The sequence below is a fragment of the Pygocentrus nattereri genome, chromosome 14 (assembly GCF_015220715.1).
Source record: "Pygocentrus nattereri isolate fPygNat1 chromosome 14, fPygNat1.pri, whole genome shotgun sequence".
NCBI lineage: Eukaryota > Metazoa > Chordata > Actinopteri > Characiformes > Serrasalmidae > Pygocentrus > Pygocentrus nattereri.
Genome location: NC_051224.1, coordinates 8,172,912 through 8,195,659, shown reverse-complemented (window position 1 = coordinate 8,195,659; position 22,748 = coordinate 8,172,912). Strand labels below are relative to the sequence as shown.

Genomic DNA, 22,748 nt, shown 5'->3' with positions numbered 1-22,748 from the left:
TGTTGGCATCAAATTCAAAATGGACAAATATTTTTCAAAAAACAATAAAATTTCTGTTTCAACATTTGATTTGCTGTCTTTGTACTATCTTCAATTAAATGTAGAGTTTAAATGATTTGCACAGCATTGCATTTTGTTTTAATTTACGTTTTTGGAAATGGGGTGATATATATTATTTGCTTGCTTTCCCTGCTAAGGTTAGATTTAGATTAACTTAAAAATATTCTGAACATGCAAAAAGGCACAAAATGATTTAAAATTATAATTTAGTCTTAACTGTTAATGTAGCAAGTACTAATAGATTAAATCCTAAGATTTGATTTCTTTCAGACTCTGATAGCATGACATTCATAGGTGTTTCCTAGGGCAATGTCTTGTCTCAGGCTGAGCTCTATGTCTTTGCATGGGCTTCTGTTTGTTACTACGCACTTTATGCTGTTATTATATACTGTTTGTAGTTGTCTATGTTGTCTAAAAAACAGATGCAGTTCTTCAATGTTCTGGAAACACTGACAATGCCCGCAGTTTACTCAGAAGTGGAGCATGATGTAATGACTTTGTGGCATAAATATGTATGTTAATATCAGTCAGGCACAGGTTTATGATAATTCATAGTGTTGTTTGTGATATAATTAGTGACATTTTTTGGGGGCGTTGTGGTAGTACATTTCCGCTGCCTTTGGCAACAGCCAGCCAGCTCCTCCTCCTCGCCTTCCGCTCCGCTCTCACACTTCAAATGGACAGAACAAACCAAGACAGCGTTTCCGTTGCTTTCCTTCCATTTTTAATGCTAGGGAAAGGGAAGGGCTCACAGTGGTTATGTGTCATTGGGAGCCCTGAATCAGGCAAGAAATTGTAGCAAGGCGTCATTTTGTGACCCAAAGCAAATCCACAAAGACACAGCAGAAGGCTCTTCTGTCACATATATAAAGAGGGTTGGAGGGATGTTACTACTAGGTCAAACTCTGTGTACACTGACAAAATGGCTGAGCTGTTTAAGTGGATGTGATAGTGACTGAACTGAACTGAACTGCTCAAATAAATGCATTTTAAATAGAGGAAAACAAAAGTGTTTATATTATAGGGAGGAAATCTTTACAATCCTAAAAATAAATGTACTAAAATGGGTTCTTTGGAGTGATGCAAAAGAACACTTGGTTTCCTGAAGAACCTTTTTAATTAATGGTTCTTTAGAAAACCATTTTTATAAATGAGATGTGCGAGCGTCAAGGTTTTTGTAAATAATATAAAGGTACTATGCCAATTAAAGCTTCTCCCTAGAACAAAACACCAAAGCCAAGAATTATTTTGGAACCTTTTGAGTGTGCAGGACAGGGGTCCACATCTTTGGTCCTGGAGGGCTATTGTCAGGACCGGAGGTGTGCACCCCTGTTGTAGGAGATGTCTTAGGTTGTATGAGATCTTAGGCTGAGTCGTATTTGAATATCTTTATCTATAAGACCACAAAAAAAAGTCTTCTATAGTCTTCCGCCTTTTGGGTATGTATTTATTTCAACAATGTCTCTCCAGAACAATATTGATACATGCAAATATTTCTGGAAGTCACAACACACAAGTCAATTTCAGAACATATGTGGAGGAATGATGATGTTTGGCCATGTTTTTTCATCTCCAGCTTTTTTTTTTCAAGAAAAGAACTATTTGTTCTGTTTAAGATTGTGAAATTCAACCAAAATTACAGTCCAAGGGTCCAAATCTAGTCGAGAAAGCATCAGACAAATGATGCTAATGCTGCTCTGGGCCTCTTTATTAGGATGCATGTGTATGCCTATAACACATAGAGCATAATAGTTTTATTCATTTTTTTTAGCTAAACTTTGATTTTCAATTCCATTGAGACATCCGTTTGTGCTCCTGCAAAATATCACAACACAGTCATTTCCACAAATCTAAAAAGTAGCACAGAGAGATCACCTTTCACATAGGTTTAAATCCATGCGGTTTCAGGAACGCCCCTGTGAGCATTTTCACAAAAAAGCTGTTGCCTTTAAACAGCACAAAATATGCAATCTTTCACTTCATTTAGTGAATCACCTTAGTTGATAAAAACCCTTTTTTGCTACCATGTCTTTATCAAAACAGAAAACAATTCCATTCAAAGACATGAACCAAAGAATCGAAAAAACCATGCTATAAAAATCCAGATTATGATGTTGAAGTCTGCTGGGGTTGGCTCTGGATGAAAACTAGAGCTGAGATCTGGCATTGAATGATAAGCCTTAGTGTAGATGATTAGTGCTTTAAAAGCCTTTTACTTCAGTCACAATTTTGAGCGATGCCGTTGAATGGAACGTATCAACCGAGACTTTCAAGTCTTTTTTCATCTAGCTCTGAAACTAAATGAATCACATACCGGAGGTGATAACAGCCCTTATCAAATCGAGTTCCATATCTGACTCTGCTTGTGTAATTAGATTCAGACTTTGCCATTTTGAATAATGCAGCGCTTTTGTATCAGTTTCTCTGATATTTCAATGATACACCGACTTAGAAAAGCTAACTCACAGTGTCCTTCATTGCCTTTGTATAACAAGACTGGAACTGGGCTGTATTGAGATATTACACAGCATAGGCCTACCATATACCTGAGAAATCCTTAAAAACACTTTCAAGTCAGCAGAATCTCTTCAAAATGTTCTTTCATAGAACAATCAGTAGCATCCTTCATCTCAAGTTATAGTCAAGTGATTTTAAACCATGTGGGCACTGCCACCTCTGAATCACTGGCATGCTTGGTGACGTAACACAGCCCTATTTTCAGCATGGACTAAACACCCTCTGTGCTTGGGGTAGCGACAGGCATCTGTATGCACTGTGATCACATCAGTAACATCATCTGAGCAGCCCAGGCCTCGCTCACATAGAGGAGACCCATTGAAGACAAATCTGGTCTGCTGACTCACAAATGCACCACACAGAAAACAGCATGCATCCACTGTTCAGATTTCTTTAAGATACAGTTTTGGGGGATGTTCTGATGGGCACAAGTTTTTTTGAGAAAGTAAACCAGTTTTTACAATTCAACTCACTGTAATGGCAACTGGGTATTATTACTCTATGATGCTACAGTGTAAATTAAATAGCAGAATATCAGGAGCACAAAACCAAAATAAATAATGCGACAAAATAACAAAAAGAAAGTACAATTCTTTAAGTACTAACCCACTGACCTACTGTATGTTTAAGCACAAAAAATACCACTTCCAAAAACCACATTATGAATCACTTTGTGTTTTTGAAATTAATCTCCTTCAGATTCCAGTGTTGTTCAGTGTTCTTTGTTCTGTTCCTTTCTGACAGTCTGACAGTTTTTCCTTTCGTTTTTTGAAAAAAACATATTGCTTTATGGTGCTCTGAGTCATTCACAACAGATGTTTCACTCCCTCTATTTATTGTTATTATTATTTTTTTTTTAGTTTCCACTGGACTGTTTCATGATGCACAGGTTACATGTGGACAAATGGAGTTGAAACCCTTAGACACAATCAATGGGATATGATTGTCTTCTACCCATGTCATTCCCTCAGAGACACTCGTCATAAGGAACAGTCGACAGCTGAAGTCTGCCTGGAAAGCCTCTGTAGAATGCTTTCATGGTGTTCTATACTTGGCATGAGCTACAGAGCATGATTTCTCTGTTCAAGGTCTTGAGTCCTCACTGCAGTCCAGTAAAGTGCATCCCTTCCTACAGCATCCTTACACACAGATCTCGATGGGTGTAGCCACAAGGATGCGGCCACCATTGCCGTTGCTGTCGCGGGAGACACGCTCGTAGCTGCTGGTTGAAGACGGTGAACTGTTGGCAGAAATGTTGGCGTAGTGCGCCGACACTGGCTCCATGACAACACAAGCGGGCGACAGGCTCTGCTGCTTCAGACGGTCCACTAGCTCATCCTCATCTGATGAAGAGGAGCTGAGTTCAGCCAGGTGCCCATTAACAACCCCATTGCTGTTGTTGGCAGCATCTCCGAGTGAAGTGCCTGTGTTGCCGTTCTCTGTGTCCAGCATCCAACAATAGTTGAAATGGGCGAACACCTCCTTGACAGAGCAGCGTCGGTCCTGCTCAATGGCCAGCAAGCGGCGGAACATGCGCAGCGCCTCATCAGTGAAGCGGCGCCACTGTGAGGGTGCGGCACTGGCTCGCCTTCGCCGCTGCTGCCAGCGCACAAACTCCTCATAGAAGGCATCAGATGGCATTGCCTTTTCCCAAGGGAAGTTGCCTGTCAGCATGCAGAAGAGGAGTACACCAAAGGCCCACACGTCTGTGCTGTAGTCCACCCGGAAGCCCTCCTGTCTGCCTGGGTCACACAGCTCTGGTGCCGTGTATGGGATGGTGCCACTTACACGCTTCACTGGTGATCCAGCCCGCCGTGTCATGCCGAAGTCCGAGAGCTTCACCTTGCGGCAGTCCTTGTCAAAGATGAGGATGTTCTCAGGCTTGATGTCACGGTGCACCAACTTCTTACAGTGCAAGTAATCCAGAGCAATAGCAACCTGGTGCACACAGCGCTTGGCCACGCTCTCTGGGAGCCCCACCTACACAGAAGGACAAACGGAGAGAGGCTTGACGAGAAACAGCATGTGGTTACACAACAGCAGGATCAGAATAACGCAGGCAGCCAAGACTGGAGCAGTTTAAGCCCCCGCATCAGAAAAACCTGATCAGTGATAAGCTGGAGACTTATTGTACCATGAACGCAAGATGCTATGAAACATGAAATCCTCGGTGAACCTGAAACCTGAAGCTGACATTTGTTACAATATCAGCTATAAATATCTCAGGCGGTTTTAGGATTGAGGGAATAATATGCTTAACAAACATATGACTTGGTGATATGAGAGATACAAAATATAGGTCTACCCCTCATTAAGGTCATTGTATAATTTTCAGTGTTGCTTGTCATAAATGTAATAAGCACAGTCAGGCCACCTCATTATTTTCTCTTACAGTGGAGAGCACATAAGGACTCTCATACCCTTAATTAAAATGAGGTGACAACCACTGAATTCCTTGGTGACTCATTGAAAGTCTTACCGATAACAATAATGCTATAAAAAGGAGATACAGCACTTATATCAGACACTTGGACCCAAAACTACCATAATTCTTCCATGTGAGAACAAAACAATGCTCCCAAACAGTAGCAGACATCAATTTTTAAACATAATTACTAAGTCCACGTTAGCCTTTTGTCTTCAGCATTAGTCATATCTTAATAAGCCATTTGATTACATTGCTTAATAGGAGAGAAAGGCACCTTGACTTTCTTTGATCCCTATGAGAATATGGCCAGTTTCTTTCATCAAAAGAATCCCTGTCACATTATGCCCCCCTTGGGGCTCAAACTTGATCTAAAACCATAGTTTTACTTAGGAATCTGACTGTCAATATGGCAAAAATATGTAGTATTACAGTTCTTAAATCGTATATCTTTATTATGCACAACATGTGTTAGTGATATTTTGTTTTTTTCAGGTTTGCAAACTAGTTGGAACAGGCACAATGCATCAGGCAAGGCTATTATCCAGTATGCTCCTTGTTACTGTGCAGCATGCAGAGTTACTACTGTTTGTTATTTGCAGCTTCTCTGTAATTGGACTAAATCTCTGCTGTTGCCAGTGCTAGAAATACTGACAAATGTATCATGATGTAATTTGTTGCAATAACAAAACCTAATTATTATATAAGAAACAGACATAAGGTATGTTTAAAAAGCCTACTATATACTGCTTACATACTGATTGTGCACACTATGCTCACAACAAAAAAATCCAGTAGCCAAAGATACCCAGCTGTCGTATTATTTGGCCAAATATTCCAGTATGCATCCAGCGCTATCTTCACGATATACTGCATAGCAACAGTTGCAGTGATCGGAGGGCTAAGAAAACGAGGTGGGTCTTGGGATGCTCTGATTGGCTTAGCCTCAGCATACAGTACTTGTTAACTGTGGTATACTGGATACTATATTGCATACTGATGTAAAGAATAGCATGCAGTAGCATGTACCATGTTTTTTCAAACACAGTTATTTTTCACAGAATCTGTGAGATTCTGAAAGGCCACTCACTAGTCTTTACACTTAAAAAAGAGCCAGTGTCAGTGATCTCACCTGAGGGGGAATGATGTCAAAGAGATCCCCAGCTAGCGCATATTCTTGGGCAAAGATATAGTACTCATCAGTTTCAAAGGCAATCCCATACATGTTGATGATGAACGGGCACGGTGAAAGGTAAAGCGAGATGCTATACTCCCTCAGGAAGCTCTTCAGCTTTGTGGTTTTCTTCCGCAAGAACTTCAGTGCCATCTTGGTGCCTGTGGGAATGGACAAGCAGGATTAATGTTCAGCTCTGCTGCAGAATCCTGGCTGCAGCCTCCCTGTTGCATACAAGCTATATGCCTAAATCTGTTGTGATGTCTACAAGCCTGTTTCACTGCTGAAGACACTACTATTATGAAGATCAAGGCAGATGCATAATGAGTTTTGCAGAATAGAATTTCTTCCAGACGTCAATCGTTATGTAAAGATGTAAAGATGCAGATACAGATTCTAATTCTGCTGGGACCACAGCACCATCGCAGTAGGAGATTTTGAGTCCCCTTGTCCAGTATGTTCTCATATCTATGATGGGGCTCTTAAAACCTGAGAACAATCTTAAAATAGACCGTTCTAAATCACCAGTGACATTTTAAATGTCTCATCAACACACTCAATACTCATCAAACAACTCAATAAAATAGCTTAATAAAATAGCTAGACTCTGCTCTGAAAGATACGTCTGAACATAATTTCTTACAGGACATGTTTATTTGAGCAGCTGCTGCGCATTTATAAAGAAGGTCAGAATAGCACGAGACCCTGCCCCCTCTCGTATAACACAATAGGCGTAGATCAAGAGACCAACCCATCAATCAGAGTAAAGAACCAAAGAAAGCATAACTAAAGCTTGAAACAGCCATCACATTCTCAGCCACTGGCACCTGTCTCAGCAGATGTGCCAATGTGTCTGAAAGGCAGAGAGGTGGAGCAACGCTTAAGAATTGGCATGCTGTTACCACTACTAAGGAAAACGAATAAAGTAAAAGGAGATGTTATCAATGCTGATAAATGACTGAGTTTGCTTTAAGTGTGTTCTCTCTAAATGTTCTTTGACAACACAATAATGTAGGAGGATTACTCATTGAAAATATCAAAATGTGAAAAGATTTGCAGACTTATATATTTTTCTCTCTTTCTCAATCTAGACCTCTAAAATATTCATCAGTCTGAAATATAAATATTTCATTCTCATTAGTCCTCACTCATCATCCCCTGTCGCTATATATCTGTGGACAATCTCTAACATCTAATTACAGTTGGTGGAATATCTGTGTAAAGATATGAGCAGGGCCTTCAGGGTACTAAGGAAGATTGTTCAAGCTCCCACTTCGCATACAGTGCAATGACAGCTATTTCTTAGAAGTAGGAACACTACATTCTTTGATATGAGTGACAGTCATGACGGGTAGAGAATGCAGAAGATGCATAGGTATCTCTATTCAGGACAAAAACATCCCCAATGTGCGAAAAGCTGAGAAAAAAAATGACTAAACTCTTTTAACAGAACCAGAAAAATGCTACTGACCTTGTTAAGTGCTTTTTAATAAAATGCCTGCATGCCATAACGTGATGCATTTTAGCTTGCTACATTAGACAAGTCAAAACAATGACACACTATATTGCCAAATGTATTCCCTTACCCATCCAAATAATTGAATTCAGTTGTTCCAATCAATTCAATGGCCACAGTTGTATAAAACCAAGCACCTAGGCATGCAGACTGCTTCTACAAACATTTGTGAAAGAATGAGTTGCTTTCAGGAGCTCAGTGAATTCCAGCGTGGTACTGAGATAGGATGCCACCTGTGCAACAAGTCCAGTTGCGAAATTTCCTCGCTACTAAATATTCCACAGTCAACTGTCAGTGGTATTATAACAAAGTGGAAGTGATTGGAAACGACAGTAACTCAGCCACAAAGTGGTAGGACATGTAAAATGACAGAGCGGGGTCAGCAGCTGCAGATTCAATCGCTACAGACCTCCATGTGGCCTTCAGATTAGCTCAAGAACAGTGCGTAGAGAGCTTCATGGAATGGGTTTCCATGTTCGAGCAGCTGCATCCAAGCCTTACATCACCAAGCACAATGCAAACTGTTGAATGCAGTCGTGTAAACACCGCTGCTGGACTCTAGAGCAGTGGAAATGTGTGCTCTGCAGTGATGAACCATGCTTCTCCATCTGGCAGTCCAATGGACAAATCTGGGTTTGGCGGTTGTCAGGAGAACAGTGACTGCATTGTGCCAAGTGTAAAGTTTGGTGGAGGGGGGATTATGGTGTGGGGTTGTTTATCAGGAGTTGAGCTCGGCCCCTTAGTTCCAGTGAAAGGAACTCTTAATGCTTCAGCAGACCAAGAGATTTTGGACAATTTCATGCTCCCAACTTTGTGGGAACAGTTTGAGGATGGCCCCTTTCTGTTCCAACATGACTGCGCACCAGTGCACAAAGCAAGGTCCATAAAGACATGGATGAGCAAGTTTGGTGTGGAAGAACTTGACTGGCCTGCACAGAGTCCTGACGTCAACCCGATAGAACACCTTTGGGATGAATTAGAGCGGAGACTGTGATCCAGGCCTTCTCGTCCAACATCATTGTCTGACCTCACAAATGCGCTTCTGGAAGAATTGTCAAAAATTCCCATGAACACTCTCCTAACCCTTGTTGAAAGTCTCGCCAGAAGAGTTGAAGCTGTTATAGCTGCAAAGGGTGGGCCGTATATTTTATTAAACCCTATGGATTAAGAATGGGGTGTCACTAAAGTTCACATGCATGTGAAGGCAGATGACCGGATACTTTTGGCAATATAGTGTATATCGCTATATCATTATCAGCAACAGATGGTCTATTTCAATACTGGTTTTAACATGCCCTTGCCAAGTTCGCAGTTGCACCTATGTTACTCAAGTGGCCACTCACAATGCAAAGGGAGACGGGGACAGCGAGAAGTGGATTTTTCATTGGAATGCACTATCCCTCAGCTAGGTTAGCTAGCCATGGGAATTTTGTAATGCACGTTTGATCATAACATAGATAATCCTAAATGCTTTGTCTGGCTGTGTACCCTTTGGCATACTAACTAGGAGGCTAGCAGAGTAGAGTAAGGACATTGTATCAGTATTCATGTAAAGCAGATAAACCTATTATGAACACACAAATCAAATATTACTATTAAGTATATAATGGCTATGTCTTATAACAACTGCCTAGCATTGTTGTGAGCTTAAAAAAGGAAATGTGTTCGATTGCAATGATTTCTGAATTAATTTCTGCTGCCCTAGTCAACACTTGTATTCACTCACTTCCTCGCCCCTCCAAGAACTTATCTAACACAGTATAATGAGCTAATATAGGAATGACACAGCCTTTAAAATAGTGTTGTGGATTCCCCTGTGGGGAAATGGTGAGGCTAAGTGGACAAGGGCATGTTAAAGCCAGTACTGAAACATGTGGAAAGTGCCATTGTGATATTCTAAGGAGTTTTCCTGGCTATATTTCTTTTTTGGGAACTTGTAATCGGATGTAAACGCCTGGGAAAATCTTAACCTGTTCACTTGGTTTTGTGTCCTTCTCAGAAAGCTTCCAGGTCATGTAAATCTGAGGTTAATGACAGAAATAGACATCTATCAGCTTTTGGTGTGTTGCCTTCTGATGTTCAAGTGGTATTATGGATTTTATGAACAATCTGCACAGTTCTTCAGACTCCTGAGCCCTTATGTACTGCTCTTTCACAGCAACACAAGCAAGAGAGAGTGGTGGGGGTTTGTGGTGCCAACAGATGGTGAGTTTTTCTGTGGCTTTTAAAACTCCTCTGGAACAAATAACTAAACAGAGGACATTTTACAGACTATGGATCACGTGGAGGATTCTGAACAGCAGAGGCAGACGTGCCATTTAACCCAGACTGCTCCTGCATTTGGATTTCATAAACAGGCATTAATACTGCAGCCAGGAGCAGATGGTTGGCGTTTGGCCTCTGTCGCAGAGTTAGAAAGATTTTCTAGGGATGATTATTTTGAAGGACGATATGTCACATGTTATGTTTTACTGCTGATCCCTACAGACTATATTGTACTGTTTCCTGGAACTGAGATCTGCTAGTAGATGCCTAAAATAGTAGGCTGTCAAAGTATCATAAGCCATGTGCAGGCTGAGCACTGGGGACAAGGGACAAGATGAAAGGCCTATTGGATAAGTGCTGTACATGGCAAAGTAAATTTGATTAATCGTGTAAGCACGTTACAAGTCTTAGAAAAATAAATATCAGGTGGCTTCCAATAACAGTGAAGAGTATATTGTTTGGTATGTGTTTGTTTTTGAACAGTGGTTTCCAATCCTGGTTCCAACAAGTCTGAACTTACACATGTCACATAGGCACATAGATGCCAGATTACATTTGTGAGTTCTGTTGTTTGTACTTACAAATCATCATGTAAATCATGAATTTTTTTAAATTAAATGTTTGCCCTCTACATTAAAGTTTTGATTATTTTTATAGCCCACAGAAAGTCATACTGCGTCCTGAACTATTGACAAATCTGCATCTTAATGAAGACCTGGATGTGGTTTGAGAGAAGTCCTGAGGATTTATTTATGAGAAAGATTTGGGTGGCTACTGACTCCTAGTGTAGGTACAGTAACCTAGCCATTAGCTCAAACAAGCAAAATTTGGACACCAACATGTCCTGACTGATTGATTACATCTGGTTTAAGGGGAAAATTGTGTGAATTAGATATTTTTTGCCAAACCATTTATTTAATTAACTGTTTTTCTAAATAAGATGTGTGAATTGTGGAGTAAAGATTTTTCAGAACACGTGATGTCCAAGCCAAAAACCATTTCAAACCAGGTTTGGAAACTACCTCTGGATAAAAATAGAGCTAGTTGATTGTATAAATGTGTAATGCTAGAATGAGGAATATTGAAATATAGAAATATTATTATTGACTGTATTTGGGGGGAAAAACCATGAACAGGCATGTGTTCCTGTCCCTCAGACCTACCTCTGATTTTGTGGACGACCAGATCCACCTTGCCATAAGTGCCCTTGCCCAGCTCCCTGATGACCTCATAGTATTTGTTGATATCCAACTTTTCCAGGTTCTGGGCTGCAATAAGCTGTAGCTCCTCCAGGATGTCGATGGAGGCACGGGACACAAGCGGGGAGGAGCTCATTCTTACAGTGGGAGGGGCCAGTTACCACAGGAGATGTGTTGACAATTATGTCTGGAGACAAGAAAAGCAATAGAGGTGAGATTCACATTTGAGTGTCCTAATGAAAATTGTTTTCTAAGCAAAAGCGTTTTCTAAACTCACCCACATCAATAGTTCACTGAAAAGCTCTAAAGCTTATTTCTTTAGTCCTGTTGGCATTATGTTGTCATTAAGTAGTCAAAATAGGAATATTGCTACGCATGTGCTACAGGCAGACAAACACTCCTGCCCATTTGATTGACATAATAAGACCAGCAACCTAACCAAAATACCCTTTGCAAACCAGCAAGGTGACTAAATGTGGTAGTCAAGTGACTTTAGCAGTAGTAAGCTGTGTCTAAGTGACTGGTGTTGTTTTATAATAGTATTGAGCAAGTGTAGCATTGTGTAGGCCTACTTACATATAATGCAAGCCTGAGTCATTGTTCAGGAATTTTAGCATACCTGTATTTCTAGGTTCAAGCCTCTTTATATGATACATTACACTAGGGATGCCAGACACAGAAAAAATCTCCAGTTTAAATTTTGCCTAAAACCCACACACCAAAGACTAAAACTAGCCCAAAATATGTCCTATTCAATTGCAAAATAACTATATTCAGAGGTGAGCAGTAGTTACGTTTGCTCAGTTACATTTACCCAAATAAATTGTTAAATTTATTTTTTTTAATTTTAAATATTTTTTATTTTAGGGTTGCAAACACAACATTAAAATAAAACCTAAGAAAGGGTTCCTAACATCAAAGTTAGGGCTCTGGAACATCAAAGGTCATCCAAAGGGCAATGAAGAGCAGAGCTTTCAACTGGAATGCGCTTGCACTCAGATAGTATAGCTTTAGTGCGCTAATTAGCTAACTAAACAAACTTTGTAATTCAACCTGTCACAGCGTAGCATACATAAACTTTGTGAATAGTTGTTTTGTCTAGTTTAAGCATGATGCATTGCCCTTAGCTATAAGGGCTATAGCCCTTATCTCGCTATGTATGCAAGGAAAATAAAACATCAGTTTTAAAACAGTTGTGCGATGTGGTGACTTTGAAAAACAGCATTCATTTTGCCCTTAGACAAAACCAGTTTAGACCTGGACTGTAACTACAAGTTGATGGTCTGTAGTTGATGGCCTCAGAGGTCTGTAGTGAAAGGACAGCCATTTAATAGCCAGTACTTGATGCTGATTTGAAACTGTCCTGGTGTTTCACTTTCAGCAGAACAGCATAAATCAAATCCTGCACTCACACATACACTTTATCATGAATATCAAAGTTACAAGTTCGGGGGGCTGGGGTTGTGGGTTCTATGTCTAAGCCAAATGAGTTCTTATATAACCTTTTGCATCCTGCAGTAAACACTGATCTAGTTTCTGCTCCCTGGAACCCCTTTCAAGTACTCAAGATCACAAGGCCCGCTTTCCGACAGCGGAATAGAAGCTGGAACAGAGCAGAACAAAAGATAAGAGGGGCACAGAATGAGCCAGGCAAATCCCCTCCTGAATCGCTAAATCATACTGCTTCTCACCACTCGCTGTTTACTTTACGTTGCGCAGACAAAGTTTTTGCACATTGCATAACAGTCATTAATATTTGGCTCCAACAAAAGGCCCAGTCAGGCTTGTCATAAAGAGGCTGAACCGACACAGATCTTCTCAACCACTGATATAAGGGAAAAAGCATTCTGTTGCTCTCACATAATATAGTGAATTTAACTGGAGATGACTGATCAAGAGGAATCACTCATTTGCCCTAGAGCATGTCTTTTATATGTGATTTACAAAGATGGCAAGCATATTTTTATGCTTAACTCTCACAAGTTGCAGTTATCACTGGTGACAAAGGCATGGTGTAGTTCAATATTAACTGTGTCTCACACAAAGCTCATTCAAACAAGTTGGAAATTCTGCCAACACTGCTTTTATTCCATATCACATTTGTGTTTCTCAGTAGAAAAGGAGATATTTAATTATTACTTGAATTTGATGAAAAGTTATTGTAGTGTTTTGTTTTTTAGAGACACCATATTTGCCATATTTTTGTCAAAAAAGAAAATTCAGAAGTGCAGTCAAGCCTGTCCATACAGACTGTAAACCGAATATAAATATAATTCTACAATTACTTATTTAATGACATTTAAATCATATTGCAAATGTTCAATATTAACCCTAGTCTTCGGCAGGTTAACAGTCTAGCATTATCTTCTGACCAGTTATAGTTATAAAATAAGTGAAAGTGCTTTCAGCTATTACTCTGCAAAAGAATGTCCACTGACTTTACTTGATTAAAATTTGTATCGGTTCTGCATGAATAAAATATGATGCATCAGCACATTTTTTTTCTTTCTGTTTACTTACTTTTGGAAAGAATTGAGTTGATGTAATATATTTTATTCATGTGTTGCTCTGCACTGTCTTTTATTTATTTTTACTTAGAATAACTTAAAATAGAATACCTAACTTTGTATATAACATGATATGTAGCAACTGCTATGAAACACTTTAGCAATCACCTAAAGTATCATAGTACCTGTTTGGCAGCACCCTAGCAACCACCCAGAAATTGCTGATGTTTCAGTCACTCTGTATTCTATCTGCACTTTTCTTCTTATTATTATTTTCTCATGATTATTGTTATATTATTAATGTTGTTGTTGTTGCTGTTATTATTTAATAGTAGTAGTAGTATTTATTATCATTATTATTGTTATTCTTATCTTTATTCTTATTATTACATACTGTAGTTGAACAGACTTGGGTTTCTGCCCAATATAATTTTGTCTAGACAGTATTCTGACATAATGCCAGACTATTCTCAGCTGATGGGATATTTATTGCAGCACTCTTTCTCTCCTTCAGCAGAGTGGCTGGTGTAATTTGTGAATGACTGAATAGACTTCACAGTCCCGACGGCCTGCCAGTGCTCCTTCATTGAGACCAGTGTGTTAAAAGAGACAGGATTCATGGCACATCCTGTCCATAGACACCATCTGTGGAGATCTAAGGGTGCGTTGAGAGACTGTGTGCTGTATGTAAGACAGAGAGAGGGAGTGTGTGTATAATCCAACAGGAAAGCACCTCAGAAAGTATTCCTCACATTACACTTAACAAGGTCAGTATTGACAGCGAACACATAGCCAAACGAATGGATAGATAGATACACAGATAGACATACAGACAGACAGATAACACTATTGTCCATTCCTGGAGTTGAAGGAGTTTTCACTCATCATGTAGAGTATGGGTGCATACACATATATACCTTTCATATGAAAGCAGCTGCAGATGAAAGAGAAAGAAGGTAACTAGGTTACAGGCTGCTATGGAGCTGAGGGCGTCCTTTAATGGCAGCTGATCCTTTCAGCACTCACTCTCATGTAACTACAACTCCCAAGAGTCTCTGTGAGCACTTTGAGCTGTACTTCTGAGCACACACAAACACTGCATGGCAAACTGTCCCATCCTCAGTGCAGTTCAGAGTAACTGAGCTGATCTGCATTTCATATTTAGAGGCAGAAGAGCTGATCCTCTGTCATGCAACATAGTACTCAGCACAGTATTCTCTCTTTCTCCCCCTCCTCTCTCTCTATCTCTCTCTCTCTCTCTCTCTCTCTCTCTCTCTCTCTCTCTCTCTCTCTCTCTCTCTCTCTCTCTCTCTCTCTCTCTCTCTATCTATCTATCTATCTATCTATCTATCTATCTATCTATCTATTCCTCTCTCTCCCTCTCGGATTCAGACTGAAATGGTTTTGCATGAAGTGTTTGTGTTTTTACACACAAACATAATCACACTCATACCCCCCCCCTTTCAGATTCAAGTGGTTTTACATTAACTGTAGTTAACAAATGCCTTATTAATAATGATAATAATATTGAAGGAAAAATATGTACGCAGTGCTATGCATTACCCCCAAAAAGTATTTTGGCTGTTTAACCACTGTTAAACTGGTACATAAGATAAGATAAGGTTATTTAAGTTACATCATAAAATGTATATTATGAACATTATTAGTTTTATTAAACCAAATTGTTTATATATAAAAACCCAAGAAACAACCAAAAAACAGGAATTCCAAACATACTGCATTAGGAGTACTGTAAAGCACAGAGGTGGAAATGCCAGATGTGAACATTCTGCAAAGAAATGACTCAAAAACAACAGAAGTGGATCTTTCAGCTGGATATCCAGAAAATGTTCATTTCCATAGCCTTTTTTGCTTATATTTTTGTGCTCTCTCTCTCTCTCTCTCTCTCTCTCTCTCTCTCTCTCTCTCTCTCTCTCTCTCTCTCTCTCTCTCTCTCTCTCTCTCTCTCTCTCTCTCTCTCTCTCTCTCTCTCTCTCTCTCTCTCTCTCTCTCTCTCTCTCTCTCCCCCCCCCTCTCCCCTTGCACACAGAGAGACAACCGGTGCCACTCCAGAAGTGATTCTCCAGGGTCTAGGCCTACATGTTCCACTTGCCTGAAGACTGCTATATACCAGTGAACAGTAACAGGCTAGCATCTCCTGGGAAATGGTGCAATCATGTACAACAGCTTGCTTCATGCAACTCTGCTCACAGAATCTGCTGAGCAATGTTGGCTCCTTCCTCCATTGCTTATCACCGAGGGTGCTGTTTATTGTTGGCCGCTCCTCCGTCCCTCCCTCCCTGAGCCGCCACGGAAGAGGCGATGTTACAAGAATCTCTCAGCTAACAAATCAATGCTGTCCACCAAAGACTCTGCTTAGCCTTTTAAAGGTAATAATTGTTGTAACGGCTTAATCAATGTTATAGTGGCACTTTACAAGGCTGTACAGCCACTCTAACTTTGGACTGTAAGAAGCTCCCATGTAATTACTTTATGAGTGGACAAGATGATGAAAATGATGAGGCATGCAATGTTCTCTCTACTAGCCTTGCAACGTTTAGCATATAAAACTACAACCTGAACCTGAATGTTCAGAACTCTGCTAAACCACGCCCATGACATGCCTATAGGCATTATCATTGTCATATCATTACTTTGTAACCCTATTTTTTGAACCTTTCATTATGAACAGACCAATAGAAATAGTCTACAATGAGTTTGAATAAAATCTGGCCACGTTAACATAAACTCCAGTTAAGAATATCTCTTCCTTGCCTTATAAATGTATAATTTTAGAGATATAACTACTTTAGAGATATGATTTTGACAAACAGATCAAACAAAATCATAAGCAAACCACACACACACACACACACACACACATACATATATAGCCTTTATATATGTATATATTTATATATGTGTGTGTGTGTGTGTGTGTGTGTGTGTGATGCTTAACAATAGATTGTTGTCATCATCACCATTATGTGTTAAACAAATGGGTTACATTTATCGCACACCTGGATCTGTCATAATTATTACATAAATGCCTGATTATAATTATTTCAGCTGATCGCAGTTATTTAAGCTATCCAGATTTGTTTTTATGCAGTTGTTCACTTTCACAATCATATGTTTATATCGCACACAATAAACAGAAAAACAATACAGTCACATTGTTTATATAACAGTTGATCATCATTTAAAATTGTGACAGGTTTAGGTACACGCACTGGTGTACATAAAGGTAATGATGAAATCAGCATTTTACACAGACATTTGGGTGGTTTGTGACATTTGACTCATTGTACAGTAATTGTATGACCTTTATAGTCTATAATAAAGTCCATTACATTATTAAATTTGCTTCATTCTGTAAACTAATTCAATCAGTCTTTTGTCTTCTATCCATCTGTTTTTGTTACTCAGATCCAGGGCAGTTTGGAAGGCAGTGCAATTGTAACAATACACAATACAGCAGGCTTTCATAATGTTTGGAGTGTTTATGATGCTCCTGCAGTTGTTTTGCTCTGTTCTCTGCTGATTTATTGACCTTTAAAGCCATAAGCCAATCCTTGATTCCCCACTGCTTTAGAATACATTGGACAGGGAGGCAGCGTATTAAGATGATTGTTCAGTGATCTGTAGAATGGTCAATACTTTGAGATGAATGTGTGTGTGTTCCATCTCCAACAGTTAATCCAGTAACAAGCAGACATCTCCAGTGAAGCCAGCACACATGAAACCAAGGCTATTGGCTCTTTCCCACTGATCACACAACTTAGCTCTCTAGGTCAGAAACAAGCCTCTAAATCCCTAGCCCATATAAAAATCTGCTGGGGCAACACAAAGAACACTGTCAAGATCTATCACTTCTTCAGAAAACTTTTAGAAATCCATTTCTGTAATAATGAGGATTTGCCCAATACTCATAGCAGAACAATGCCAGGTTTAAAACCATTCATGAATCATTGGCTGTCTGGACGCTCTGAAGCTTTTAAAATGCTCTTAAAACAATATCTTGTGTTACAGGTAAATCGGTGCCCCGGGTTTAACCATGAGACCAGTGGGTACACATCACTGATAATGCATGCATCAGAAGCAGAATACATTTAAAGAAAAAAGCTGAATAAGCCGCCAGTATTCAACTGACAGCAATATGTAGACATATTCATGCCATCTGACTATTTAAAAATACGTCTGCTTTAAAAATAAACAATAGTAGATTATTATGTGAACTTTTATTTGTCAGGCTAGATATTACTGCTGACCAGATCTATAAGGATTTGTAAAATTTAAAATAGGTTACGCATTACTTTTGCCAGGGCTGTTTTCTGAACATTTGAAGGCTTTAAGAGACAGTTTGCTTGAGGGCCCCCTTCTCACCCCAGTGAAGTTCCTTTGCATGCAAGAAAAGAAAAATAATATATTAATCCCTGAACTGAAACTGTAATTTTTCAACAAAATGTTGGAACATACTCAGGGCCCCCTGGTGGCTCAGGGGTGGATAATTCTTGCTTGAATTACTTATAGCAATCAACTGCCCTGGCTTTTACAACAGGCTACACTCATGATGTGCACTTAGAAAAAAGTGGGTAAAATAGTGAGAATCAATCATTCACTAGATCAGCTGATGCCAATATCCAAAGTTTTTCATGCACATACCTACCAACACATAAACATTTATAAAAGGTAGAAATTGGAACTAGATCCACCTGGATGGTCAATGCAGAAAGAGACATGCTGTTGTGGTCCCATGTATCAAAAACATGTATCTCCATTTTTCGAATTTTTGGAAAATTTTGATGGTGGCTATCCTTTACATAGTCTGAAAATATCACGATGAATGAACCAAATACATTTTTTTGTATATGGTTACAAATTCAAGCCAGTGCTGCTAAACGTTCTGCTCTCCCAACCTGCAATTAAAATGTCAGTGTCATCAATATTGCAGATGCTGCAATATTTTCTTTTCAAAAAAGTATCTGCAGATAACACTATGATTCTGACAGCATTGTGCATCCATAATCAATAATCTACTCTGTATCTGCCACACAGAGTTGAACAGTATCCTTCACTACAGCATGTATGCTGGTGTACCTCTACCACTGCCTGAAATTAGCTTCGGGAAATCTCAGGCTAGGCCCTAGAAGCCCTGTTTGTGCTGGTCCACTTGCTGTCTCAGTTCACACACGCAGTGCAAACATACAGTGTTCATGGAGTCTTGGAGCACATCAAAGGCCGCAGGCCCAGCTATTGTCCACAGTCAGCACATCCTTTGTATTGTAAGCAGATCAGTGCAGAGACTTGGGGATCTGTGGCGGGTTTGTCTACTCTGTTCCCTTTGCACAAGAAGCAGCTCTGTTATAGGATGTGGGTTACTAAACGCAACTATGGGCTGTGTCATACTTTTGTTTTAACTAAGAAATCTGACACCTATATACTGCAGTTTTTTAGAGCTTTCATAGTGCATATCCTGAGATATTAATGCACCGACATAATGAATGGTGGCAGTATATCATGATGGTTGTGACAGTGCAGCTAATTTCTTCTTAACACAGTAGTATAAGGTTCCTCAAAAGTAGTCATGTTTGATGTTGAACTTGTTCGGTAAAATCAGAAGTCATGGAATTTCTTCCTGTGCCAGCCAGGGATATTTTGGCTCTGACCTGCCCCCTAGTGGTTCATTTTTAATTCTCTAGAGAGAACAAATAGAGAAGCTAACAAGCAGTGTTGCTCGCAGAGATCATCTATGTACACATGTAAAATAAATTATAAAGCAGCCATAAGGTTATAGTCACAGTACAAGGCTCATGGACCAATTCATAGCCATTGCTGACAGTGGATGGTGACAATGCTATCAAACATGTATCTGATCTAGGACCACATGAAGTGGCTCAAATCTGATTTTAAAAGATCTGATTTCTGTTTTCACACAGCCCCTAAAAAAATCTAATTGAGGCAGAACATTTCAACCCCTTAACGTGAGCTAAATTTTGGTAAGGTCTCCTTGGATATGTTACAAAAGGCCTTGTTATGACAGCTCTGTGTATCAGCTCTCTGAAGCAAACTCAAGCAGCGAGTGCACACTATAAGCATAACACCTCCCTCTCCGCCAACTGCTTGGCTAAAGTCAGCCCGCAATAATGATGAGGTGTGAACTCAAATAAGGCTTGCTCACCAAACGCTTTCTGCTGCTGAGGAACAGAGAGCACAGGATGTGGATATTTAGAGCTTAGATAATCACCAAGGTCTAGTGCATACTGTTGAGAAGGAAGGGGACGGAGGTTATTGCTCACTCAATATTCCGCTCCCCTCTCTCAGTGATTTTGGGAATGAAGCCTCTGGCCGCTTTCAATCAGCATATTGACCAGCTGTCAGAGGCTGCACAGGCATTCATCAGAAAAGATGCCTCATCATCACTTCCAGACAATCCAGAAATCTTCTATAGAATGTGTGTGTGACCAGACAATACAACACAATTCCTTGTGTTTGTGTGTGTATGTGTGTCTTGTCCATAATGTGTGTTTCTTGTACACAAACATGTGCTAATGCTCGATTATCTGGTATAGCACAATATTCAGCATACTCAGTTTTGTTATTGTGGACTCTTTGAAATACCATAGCTGCATTTTAGCCAAACAGGTTGTAGTTTCATCAGAGCTTCTTTAGGTACGCAGACACTTTCACTAGATCCTGCCATGCTGTTACTATAGCAGAGTTTCCATTCAAACCATTAGTAAATTTGAGACACATTTCTGAAATGTTATTAAAAAGGAAATGCAAATAATTTTTTCTGTCAGCTACTTTTAGGTGCAAATTCCCAAAGATAATGTCACACACTCACAGGAGTCTCGCTCACCAATAGGGGCAGAGTAGATGCTCATTTAATGAAGGCTAAAGTCGCTGTACGTTTACTCCTGCAAATGTCAGTCCACATGAGAATAGCATGGTATCACTGATGTTGTACAAATTTGATGCACTTTTTAAGATTTATGGTTTGAGATGCAGCTGATGATTTTTATCCTTGTTTGTTATCATCAGAACTTTGGTTGCACTTATTTGATAAATCTGTTCTATCAACATTTTCTGTGTTTCTCATTCATCGACATATCATCTTTCCTACCTCATCCAAGAGTAAAACATTTCTGCAGCATTTTTTCCATTGCTGAATAATTTCAAAATCTGCTCAAAAGGAGATGGAAGGAAAACTCACTATTGTGATCTTACGTTTTTGATGTTTGTTCAGCTGTTTTAGTGCATTATTAGACTGAACACCTTCACAAGTCACAGCAAACCTTGTCGACCTTGCATACTATATATGCTATCTATGGCCTGAACAATTGGGAAAGAGAAAAACATGATGCCCATTAAGACGGTCAAAAAACTCTAACAAACAAACAAACAAACAAAAAAACAGGATTTAATGATATTAAAATGCTATTCAAAACGCTAGCTTTATCTACATGTATACATGTACTGTTTTGAATGCACATATCATGAGAGTATTTGAAATTGAGAAAAATGTTAGGTAATTATCATATTTTTGCATCGGCACGTGCCTAGCTGTACCCACATATGTATGTTTTCTGTAGGGCATTGTGTGTCTGTCTGTGTACACATGTGCCAGTGTTATTATTATTTGTGTAAAATCTCGCCAAAAGTACCCTTTTTTATATAAACCACATGATATAAAACAAGAACGTTTCTGTAACCTAAACTGAAAACCTGTCTGAGACACAAAGGTCCAAATCACTTTGGGTGCCTCCAGCCTCGCAGACAGCAGAAGATGTGCACTGGCCACCTATTGTTCCTGTCTGTGAACGTCTCTCCATGCAAATATACCGTTAAAGGCGAGGCTGCATGGAAATGTATGTCAACAATAGAAAAAATGTGTAAATAAAACGATGCGTTGGATGCTTCATTTGCCTGCTCTCTGCAGCATCAATAGACCGATACAGAACGATTTATTGATTACATACTGCGCTCCCCCTGCCTTGCAGTTGCAAAGGAGCGATGTGAACGCACGAATAGGTGTGCGGGTTTTTTAAAAACCAGCATAGTGATACAGTCCATTAGGTGTTTAAATCCCATGCAGAGCTGTCCGTAAGCAAAGCAGAGCCAAACAAAGCCAGATGACATGATAACGTTATCGGGACCTACCTTTCAAAGCGATGTGCATACAACAGCTCCGGCTGTCATTGCCTTTAATTATGATGTGGCCATTAGGACTTAACAGGCTGTTGTGGTCAGTAAAGGATGCTTCACTGGTGATGCTCTCTTCTGGTGATGCCCGTTCGCGCACACGATCACCTTGCGGATCTCACGCGCTGCTGCGTCCGGCAGGCTGAGCTGAGAGCCCTATTGTGTCCTCACTGCTGTGAATGCAGCGTTATAGATTTTTTTTCCCACCTGTGTTCCGACAAGCCCCGCCCCCTGTTCAAGAATTGACTAGTGGCATACGGCCCTCTGTACCAGGGCTGGATAGTAAGCTATGATTGGATGTTAGGACACCTTCTGCGCACGGATTGGCTAGTCCTAGCTCACCTCCTTGGTTATCACTGGCTATTATTTCATATTCACAAGCAGGTTTCACTAATTGGCCAATAGTAACGCAGGAAGGCAGAGGCCACCAATCCCAGCAGGAGGAGGGCTTTGACGGAATACAGTTGGGGGAAAAAACAACGCTCCTGAGGGGCGGCAGACAGACCCCAGCCCACCGCACCGCCCGGCCAATGGAAGCTCAGGCCGAGAGTGCTGCTAAGTCAGCCGACCCTGGTGGGGTTCTGTCTCCGTACAGATTTCTTCAGCACTTATTCTGCGCATGAATGCACGCGGTCACAAAGAAAGACATATATATAGCCAGCTACTCCCTGGCACAAAAATGACAGTTTTACAAATATGTATATTCTACACACACACCGTTCATAAAGCATTTGTCTATATACGGGACTGTGAAAGGGAACGTATATATATAAATATCTACCCAGTAAGTTATAATTTGGGGTGTATATTATGTAAGAAGCCATTCATATTTAGTTATACTGTACTTACATTGAATTATGTCTTTTCTCTATCAGTATCA

General features: G+C 39.9%; 1 protein-coding gene across 1 annotated transcript; it reads right to left on the bottom strand.

Moving 5' to 3' along the window:
• Nucleotides 1-1,490: 1,490 nt before the first annotated feature.
• Nucleotides 1,491-22,052, bottom strand: unm_sa1261 (un-named sa1261). The gene is made up of 4 exons (XM_017705932.2): nucleotides 21,827-22,052; nucleotides 11,121-11,343; nucleotides 6,135-6,337; nucleotides 1,491-4,557 (listed from the first exon to the last, which is right to left on the bottom strand). Exons 2-4 carry the CDS (start codon nucleotides 11,290-11,292, stop codon nucleotides 3,718-3,720), a joined length of 1,215 nt encoding a protein of 404 aa, XP_017561421.1. The 5' UTR covers nucleotides 11,293-11,343; nucleotides 21,827-22,052; the 3' UTR covers nucleotides 1,491-3,717.
• Nucleotides 22,053-22,748: the final 696 nt, after the last annotated feature.

Coding starts and splice junctions, on each gene's coding strand:
- unm_sa1261 (XM_017705932.2), bottom strand. CDS start 11,292: ATGAGCTCCTCCCCGCTTGTGTCCCGTGCCTCCATCGACATCCTGGAG. Junction 6,338..11,120: donor GGTCGTCCACAAAATCAGAG/GTAGGTCTGAGG, acceptor CCATTCCCACAG/GCACCAAGATGGCACTGAAG. Junction 4,558..6,134: donor TTGACATCATTCCCCCTCAG/GTGAGATCACTG, acceptor CCTTCTGTGTAG/GTGGGGCTCCCAGAGAGCGT.